Raw genomic sequence first — 10,227 nt, forward strand, 5'->3', positions numbered from 1 at the left:
GAAAGGCAGGAACAAGAAAAAGTAGAGATACAAACTGTAAATGAGACGGATAAGTGTTTAAACAGCTAATGCAGCAACTCTGAGCCTTAACAGGGCTTGGCATTACCAAGTCTGCCTGGCCTTTTAAACTACAACATCATCATTTTACCTTGGGCCTTGGCAAAGAAGAAGCCCTATTGGCTAAGGGGTATAATAAGGAAGAAACAGTAGGCTAACAGGCTCCAGCTGCCCTGTAATCATTTTATTTTGAATATCTAACACTTCTGGTTACCTAGATCAGTAATCAGCCAAGATGGGATTCATTGCCAGTGTGGGTTGACCATGGCATAGTAAACACTTGCACTACTTCTAGAATATAAATTAGATTATTTGATTGAAGGAGGATAGCACACAGTATTGCTAGTGTAATCATTATCTTTATTCAAAAAGCAACGGGCTATTATTTCAACTTACACATTCATCAGGGGCCAAAGAATAATAATAAATTGAACACATTGAATCAAAGCTGAATAACAGCTGGATTAATATTATTTATTGAACCACAAGATGGCGCCATAATATTGAAATCAAAGAGGTACAGGTGACACAGATCATGGGATGATGGCTGGGAATTAAATTATTCAGTCATCTGACCATCCTGTACTAGGATGCCTTTATGATATAAAAAAGTGGTTTTCCTTTTATAAATGAAATCATGAAAACCGCAAAGGATCAATTGTAAGAAACATTAACTCCAAGCAAAGTATGTACTATAAAGTACTATTTTATTTTATGTAAACTTCTCTATATATTACTAGCACAAATTAATATCGTCCTATAGAGGTAGCTTGTCGTTGCTTTCATCTGATTGATTTTACATACAACTTTATACAAGACAGGTTCTGCATTAATCCATTTCTTATTTGTATGCATCATTTATTGAATCAAGTGCAGAATAATCTGTAAATAGTGCCTTTTTGTGCTCTCACTCCATGCAAACAAGGCATTGACATGACCCTCTGACTTTTAAGGTACCATACACAATATTTGGATATCGCCTTATTCCAATGCAATAATTGCATTTGTGATGTGAATACAGGTCCTTGGTAAAGAGAAGTTTTGACAAAACAATAGGCAGCGTGTTGGCTATGACCTTTATACCATTTGCTGTTTAAGGACTTCTTCCTATTGCCCTGCATGGTTCTTGAAAATAACATGTTTTTATCATGTTTATTATTAAGATCTAAATAATAGGTTTTGTATGCTTAAGTTTGGGGTTTTGACCTCTATTAGCAAATGCATACCATCCACTTTGAGCAAAAAAATGAGATAAAGTACATTGCACTGTACATCGTTCGATTCTGTTCTTGCATGCAGGGAGCAGCCCCACTGGGTTCACTACTAAGGCGCCTCCCAGCACAAGTTTCAGTTTGGAAGCTGCTGACATCGCTGTGGTTGTCATCTACTTCGTCTTTGTCATGGTGGTTGGAATCTGGGTAAGATTTGGAATAGATAACTCATTTTACTAACACTTTTACCATTTTCAAAAATAATATATTACACATATCTTAAACCCTATTTCAGATGATCAGCTGTTCATGATATTGTGTTCAACCCCCATAAGTTCACATTTAACAAGGTCCAATTCAAAGGCCTACTTCACCGGTTTGAATATGAAGGTGTATTGAATTCTGAGATCCTATGTAGTATAAATGTGCAAAAAAAATTGAAATTGGTTCATTCTAGCCTGAGAAAAGGCAGAAAGAGTGTTTTTTTTAACCCTATATTAATCTTACTGTGACATCACAGTAAGATAAATATAGGGTTAAAAAAAACCTTACTTTGTAAATATTACTGTGATTTCTCCTACTGTGACATCACAGTAATATTTACAAAGTAATTTTTTTTTTAACCCTATATTTATCTTACTGTGATGTCACAGTAAGATTAATATAGGGTTAAAAAAAAACTCTTTCTGCCTTTTCTCAAGCTAGGATGAACCAATTTAAATTTTTTTTGCACATTTATACTACATAGGATCTCAGAATTCAATACACCTTCATATTCAAACCGGTGAAGTAGGCCTTTAACTAATATATCTTCTGTATCCTAAAACATGATCAGAGGAGACATGCTAATCCCTGGTGATGTGGATAAAACATGTACTTCTGCTAAATCTTCACTATGATGAAAAGGATATACTTGATTAGCCTCAGTTGTCCTTACTTGGTTGCTTTTTAAAGTGTACTGCTGGCCTAACCTTTACTGTACTTCTGTCTCTATAGTCATCATGGCGAACCAATCGCAGCACTGTAGGCGGGTACTTCTTGGCTGGCCGTTCAATGACCTGGTGGCCTGTGAGTACCCACATTCTGACTGGTGTGTACTGTTAGCCAGTAAGAATTATAGATCGGGTCTGTCATTTTTACAAGTACTTAAAGGAATACGTCACCCATACGGTGTTCTATCATTATAAAATCACTATTATAATATAATAAATTAGGTTTTTCTTCCCTCAGTCTTTCCTCAGTCTTCACTTGGCCCAGCTGTCCTGTTAATCCTAACCCTACATTTTTGTAGTGATGTCACACTAGTAAAATGTAGGGTTAGACAGTGAGACCTTTCTGCCTTTTCTCAGGCTAGGATGAACCGATTTAATTTATTTTGCACATTTATACTTCATAGGATCTCAGAGTACAATACTTCATATTCCCACCGGTTAAGTATGTCTTTAATGAAGAAATATGATAAAAGTTAGCCAATCTTTAAGTCTCTTTAAGTGTTTTTTCTGAGCTTTTGTTTCCTAACCTGCCATCTACTTCCCCTCTACTTCCATATTTGTCTCTGTATAGTTTCTAAGTTAGTATTATTATTATCATTATCATTATCATTATCATTATCATTATCATTATCATTATTGTTATTATTATTGTTATTATTATTATTATTATTATTATTATTATTATTATTATTATTATTATTATTATTATTATTATTATTATTATTATTATTATTATTATTATTATTATTATTGATAACCTGTACATACCAATTAATTACACAGGCTGAAGCCTGAAGTATTATTATTTTATACATTTAATTAAAAAAATATTCAACTAATGCAATCACTCCATTTTAAGTAAAGATAAGATTTTCGTGTCATGTGTATTATTTGTATATGTGTTCACAGATTGGAGCCTCTCTGATGTCCAGTAATGTTGGCAGTGGTTTGTTCATTGGTCTAGCAGGAACAGGAGCTGCTGCAGGCGTCGCTGTGGGCGGATTTGAATGGAATGTAAGAAACGTGGTCTATAGGAATGATTTAAAGAGAGAAATGGATGTGGCTGCCACTGGTTCACCTCTTCTCTGTCCTTCACCGGAAAATATATACAAATAGTGGATAGACCTTGGCAGCAATTACAGCCTTGTCGACAGCAAATCTCACCTCTGAACTCCTTTGCTGTGAACTATGAGTCGACAGTTATGGCGGACTGTTCAATTGTGCTACAAAAACATATGCAGAGTTGTTATGTCGCAATAGTATCTTCTGGTCAGTATGGATAGTCTAGCATTTTGCTCTGTTGTTATCAGCAGGCAACTGCTGTGACACATATTTCTTTGGTGTAGCAGGTTAAAGCGTAACCCTAACCCCTAACCCCTGCATTGCGATGTGCTGCTTCCGTGCTCAGTTACTCTTTTCATTTATTTGACTAATTTAACTTTACAACTTGTTCAGTAACCTTGAAATGTTCTTGTAAATGGTAAATGGACTCCACTTTTATTGCTTTTTCCCATGGTTTTTCCCAGAACCATCCTGCTTTACAATTTTTTATACTACTTCACCCAATCACACACACATTCATACACCGATAGCAGCAGCTACCACGCAGGGTGCAAACTATCGGGAGCAAATTAGGGTTCAGTGTCTCGCACACGAACACTTCTTTCTTTCAAAGTTTTTTTTTATTAAATGTTAGTTACAAAGAAATTACAGCACAATGGGTACAAAAAGTACAACAGTAGACACTACTTACAATATGTTGGTGTAACATGAGTATGTGTGTGTGTGTGTCCGTGTGTGTGTGTGTCCGTGTGTTTGTATAGGCAGCGTGGGTCCTGGTGGCTCTAGGTTGGATCTTTATCCCTGTCTACATCTCTGCTGGTGTGGTGACCATGCCTGAATACCTGGCCAAGCGCTTTGGAGGCCAGAGAATACGCATATACATGTCTGTTTTGTCGCTCATTCTCTACATCTTCACCAAAATATCTGTAAGACACATGCATTTATACAGATATGTACATTTGTTTAACTGACAGACAATTTTGTCTAAGTGAACATGCAAAAAAGGTACAATCAAAGAAACAGTCAAACAAAACAATTATGTGCTGTGTATGTCTGTGTGTGTGTGTGTGTGTGTGTGTGTGTTACCCAGACAGATATGTTTTCGGGGGCATTATTCATCCAGGTGGCGTTGGGCTGGGATCTCTATCTGTCCACAGGCATATTGCTGCTTGTCACTGCTGCTTACACTGTGGCGGGTAAACACACATGCACCCATACATACAAACACATACAATTCTTTGTTCTACTGTATGGTAATTCAGTTTGAATGATTGAGATTTCTGCTTGTCAGGGGTTGTTATTTTGCCCCAACAAAAAAAGTAATGAGAGGCACTGTCCTGATATTTTACTGACACATACATGAATTTACATTAAGGGATAGTTCAGTATTTTTGAAGTGGGGCTGTATTACATTTTGGATTTTTTTCACTGTTGACTTGCAGACGGATGATACACTACACATCAATGGCAGTCATATAGTTTTTCCTTTTTTTCAAGCATAGTTCGGCCATGTATTACTTCACACTCACGCCAGTGCAGCCCTTACAAATCAGTGTCTGATGAAATATAAAGCCCAATTATAAAATAATGATCATTATAATTAGATAGAATGTGCAGAATAATAAAATGTTTGTGTGTAGGTGGATTGGCAGCAGTGATCTACACTGATGCACTTCAGACTTTGATCATGGTCGGGGGAGCCTTTGCACTAATGTTCATAGGTAGGCTATTCACTCACTTACTCATATATATATATATATATATATATATATATATATATATATATATATATATATATATATATATATATATATATATATATATATATATATATATATATATATATATATATATATATATATATATATATATATATATATATATATATATATATATATATATATATATATATATATATATATATATATATATATATATATATATATATATATATATATATATATATATATATATATATATATATATATCACATAAGATGAAATACCTAAGCTTGTATGTTTGTGCATTTTCCAGCATTCTCCAAAATTGGCTGGTATGAGGGCCTTGTTGACCAATATATGTCAGCTGTTCCCTCGGTGACAGTCCCCAACACTACCTGCCACCTGCCTCGTAGTGATGCCTTTCGCTTGTTCAGAGACCCAGTGTCAGGGGATCTACCCTGGCCAGGTCTGGTGTTTGGGCTCACTGTACTGGCCACATGGGTCTGGTGCTCAGACCAGGTGACTTTACCTACACATGTGGTCCATTGAATTTTTGAATGTGCTTTGGGGGGCCTCATAAAACAGATAAGTAACCATGATAGCAGAAATACATTAAATCCTGTCAGTAATTATAATAGCGTGTACACAACTTTCGGATTGGCACAATTTTAGAATCAGGTTGAGTGCAAGGTTTGGGATAATATATTAAGTTGTGATGGTCTAGGCTAGGGGTTGCATTGTATCTATTATGACAGACAAGACAATTCTGTGTATGTGTGCAGGTTATAGTCCAGAGGTCTCTGTCAGCCAAGTCTTTGTCTCATGCCAAAGGAGGCAGTGTGTTGGCTGGCTACCTCAAAATTCTGCCAATGTTCTTCATTGTCATGCCGGGAATGATCAGCCGCGCACTGTTCCCAGGTCAGTATGTCTACCCTCATCTGTTGGACTGCCATGTCAAATGTCTTCTTAATGTCGAAGCACATGCATCATTTAATGTGATCTTTCAATTAACCATTTGAAATGATTGCCTGTAAACTAAAGTATCTGTACAATAAAAACATGCAGAAATACCGGGCTATTGGGGGCGCCCTTAGCTCAGTTGGTAGTTGGTAGCTCAGTCGGTCGTTCTCTGTATGTCACTCCCCTCTCTGCCCCATTTCAACCCTGCCTCTCTGCACTATCAATAAAGCATAAAAATGCCGAAAAAATATCTAAATAAATAAATAAATAAAATAAATAAAACCGGGCTACATGTTACAGTTGCAGGCTTGGAGAGTTTACTAGAGTAATCGTAGAATCTGGACAAATATTTGAATTGAATCATCATTAATAACACTAACAAATATACTGTATTAGTCATTCATTGTGTTTTTTTGTCAGAGAAAAATCTTACCCTTTATCTCCCACAACATCTAGAAACTAACCGACTGAGATTTTATTATTTTTATTTTATGCCCCTTCGTTGTGTGTGTGTGTGTGTGTGTGTGTGTGTGTGTGTGTGTGTGTGTGTGTTTGTAGATGAGGTGGGTTGTGTGGATCCAGCAGTGTGTCAAAGTGTGTGTGGAGCTTCAGTTGGTTGCTCCAATATCGCTTATCCTAAACTAGTGGTGGAGCTGATGCCTGTGGGTAAGTCACATATACACACACACACACACACGCATGCATGCACGCACGCACAGACGCACACCCAGTGTTTTTTACTTTCCTATTATCTCTGTGTTAAATGTTATGCACAAACACAGGCAAATTCCTTTTATGTGAAAACCAACTTGCCAATATACCTGATTCTGATTAATATCTCTGGACCGTCATCAGCAGATGGACTTCGTTTAGTGGGATGTAAACATCAAAATTGGGACCATTTTTCCATGACTGTTTCATCTTTGTGATCCTCCAGGTCTTCGTGGTCTTATGATAGCAGTGATGTTAGCTGCTCTGATGTCATCTTTGACATCCATCTTTAACAGCAGCGCCACTCTGTTTACACTGGACCTCTACCACAAAGTCAGGTCTAAAGCTTCAGAGATGGAACTCATGATTGTTGGAAGGTAGGGCTGTAGAGCTTTACAGTCATTAATCTGACAACCTATACAAGAGTCATACATTCTGCTACATAAATATACAACCAAAGATTAAGGTTGAACAGAAGAGAAATGTTCATACATAATTAGGTGATGTTGCTGGTATAGAGTGCTACAAGTGGTGTTTGGTTGGGCAGCTGCCTCCCATGACATTTGTACAGAACCGCAACATATCCAGATGGGGATTTGTCGGATTATTTCTACACAGCCACACTGGATACATTCCAATAAACAGGGCTGTGCAGGAGTTATTTTCATCTCTTGAATATGACCTTGGAGAGAGGAAGGCTGTCCATGTGTGCTTATCACAAACAGTCAATGACTTTGATTCTGAATTTATCAAAAGTTAAAAAAACACTACTTCCTAAAACATTATTCTCTTGTTTAAAATAACCCAAGGCAGACATCCTAATAATAATAATGTGTGTTTTTTCAGGGTGTTCATCCTGGTTCTGGTGTGTGTCAGTCTAGCGTGGATTCCAATCATCCAAACAGCCAATAGTGGACAGCTGTTTGATTATATTCAGTCAGTGACCAGCTTTCTAGCTCCGCCCATTACCGCGGTCTTCCTAATGGCTATCTTCTGGCCAAGAGCCAATGAGAAGGTAGGCCTCTCTCAAACATACACGCATGCATGCACACACACAACCGACCAACACATCGACTTACGTTGCACTTTCCCCAAGCGTTTAAACCTAGAAATGAATGCAATCATGCAAAAATATATATATATAAATAAAACCTCAAGGCCCTTTTCATGTCAGTGTTTGAGTGTGTTTTTACAAGTTCCATTTGACTCTGAACGTAGTGCTACAGTATATGTGTGTGTGTGTTTGTTTCTCAGGGTGCATTCTGGGGTCTAATGGCTGGACTTGTGGTGGGACTGATTCGCATGGCTTTGGAGTTCTCCTATGTAGCTCCATCCTGCGGTCAGCCCGATCACCGGCCTGCTATCCTGGCTGATGTCCACTACCTGTACTTTGCTCTTATCCTGTTTGCTCTCACCTGCATTATCATCGTAGCTGTTAGCTTGGCTACTGACCCAATACCTGAAGAACATGTAAGGATCACGTCATACATTTATTTTATTTACGTTTTCATCTCAAAAGTGAATCATACTGGGAAATAAAAACTCTGACATTGCCAATTATTATTCTTACATGTTTCTATACCACACCAGACTGGTATTTTGTCTGTAAGGTTTGAACATCACAATTTATATACAGTTTTATAGCAGAGCAGGCCTCATCATTTTCATCTGCTGTTTGTTAGGCAAACAAAGCGATTTTGGAAGCGGTGTAATTATTTTTTCTTTGTTTTTTTTCAAAAAAGATACAACTTTATACACTTTCTTGTGTTTGCCTTTGATCCTAAGCCCGTCTGGGGCCAGCACAAGCCAGTGGGTGTCCCAAAACAGTATTGAGCGTTATGGAACCCTTTCGTGATGTGGCAGTTTGCACCACTGCACATTTTGAGGTCATTTATTCTGCACTTATCTTGGTAATCTTTCTATTTTTAATGGTTTCCTTTCACCGTTTGGCTGTGATGTATCCACATTTCTGCTAGACACCAGTCATTGTGTTTGCTGCAGCTGTCTATTTGACTTGACACTACATGAACGAATGGAAGGTCCTTCAATACAATTCAGTTTAGTTCCAGAAACTCAAAAGCAGTTGGAAAAAAGTTAAAAACAGAAGCTTGAGCAGTGACAATGGCTACAAATAACATTATTGCATTGGGAAAGGGTTAGTCCACTATGAAATATGATCCTGTACTGATTGTTCTTGATTAGAATATAGACCATTTGATGTTGAGCATGGATATTATTTATACTTCAAAGCAAACAAAGTGTCAGGCAGTCTTAAACACACTAACACGATACATGTGCTGGTTGTGCTCCTCTCTTGTCCAGCTGTACAGGCTGACCTGGTGGTCCAGATATAGCCAGAAGACTCGGATCGACCTCACAGGTCCCCCGATGACCTCTGAGCCAGTAAACTCTGACCAAGGCTCTGATTCAGAACGCTCTGGTGATTCTGTGTGTTGGAAGAGAGCTGCTATGCTGATCTGTGGTCTGAGTAGTCCTAGCTCTGGCTCTGTGTCCCCAGTGATGGAAAGCAATGAACTGAACTCCCTACAGGAGAAGCCCCTCTGGAGAAGAGTCTGCAATGTTAACGCCCTGATACTACTGGCCGTTAATGTGTTTCTCTGGGGATACTTTGCCTAATTGTGCAGACTTTATGAAATCCTAAACAAAATCCATGTCAGCAATGGTTAACTTGACTGGTATTTGTTCTTTTGTTGAAAATGTGATTATGTAAAAGGCTTGGTCCAGTGTTTAAACCAATCAGCTGCTGGGCTGGATCTTTATGCTATGCAACAATAACAACATACTTTTTATTTAGAAGTGTACTATCAGGTATTACATTTAGTGGCTAATTTTGATCATGGCACACTCCAATCAAGGAGTGGTCTGTAATGACTTTTTAAACATTCTTAAAGAGTGCAGTATATTTTCTGGGGTCCATTCATAAAAGGTGTTAGTTTGAAGAATAGAAATGAATCTGCTGAGACAGGAATGAGTTGAGGTGGATAAAAGTATTTTATTAGGATTTAATAGCTCAGTGCCTGCGTCAGTCCAGGCCGGCCATGCCTGGTTGCTCAAATTTCATTATCACACCCTTCCTTCAGTCTCTGTGTGTGCTTCTTTTAAAGCGCTTTCTCTTTAGACCTACCTACTTATTCTTATTGGTAAACTAGGATAGATTGAGCTTTCGTCTATCCACTCACAGATCGACGCGATGATGCCCATGCCCAATTCTAATTGGCTGGAAACAACCATTACCTTACCCTACCAACTATGTTTGTGTATGGTGTTATACACATTAACTTTAGCTCTTGTCCCTCGGGGGCCTACGCAGGACCATACATTAAGATGTTCCTAGAACATCTTGACGTTTGTATAAACACAACTGTGTGTATTTCCAGGTTTGGCTAATGAAAGATGCATTCCTGCAGGAGTATGTGACCCCTCCATGACCGGGGCCTCCAACCTAAACACTCTCAAACTGCACACACACACACACACACACACACACACACA

The 10,227-nt window shown here is 38.0% G+C and overlaps 1 protein-coding gene across 1 annotated transcript; it reads left to right on the forward strand.

Annotated features, from left to right (window-relative positions):
* Nucleotides 1-1,442: 1,442 nt before the first annotated feature.
* Nucleotides 1,443-9,351, forward strand: slc5a9 (solute carrier family 5 member 9; the record flags this gene model as incomplete). The annotated part of the gene is made up of 13 exons (XM_080033397.1): nt 1,443-1,475; nt 2,265-2,336; nt 3,170-3,274; nt 4,084-4,248; nt 4,413-4,518; nt 4,963-5,043; nt 5,357-5,562; nt 5,826-5,961; nt 6,562-6,669; nt 6,941-7,091; nt 7,561-7,729; nt 7,969-8,184; nt 9,037-9,351. Exons 1-13 carry the CDS (start codon nt 1,458-1,460, stop codon nt 9,349-9,351), a joined length of 1,848 nt encoding a protein of 615 aa, XP_079889523.1. The 5' UTR covers nt 1,443-1,457.
* Between the last annotated feature and the right edge of the window lie 876 nt (nt 9,352-10,227).

The sequence above is a fragment of the Ammodytes marinus genome (assembly GCF_949987685.1).
Source record: "Ammodytes marinus genome assembly, chromosome: 8".
NCBI classification, from domain to species: Eukaryota; Metazoa; Chordata; class Actinopteri; order Uranoscopiformes; family Ammodytidae; genus Ammodytes; species Ammodytes marinus.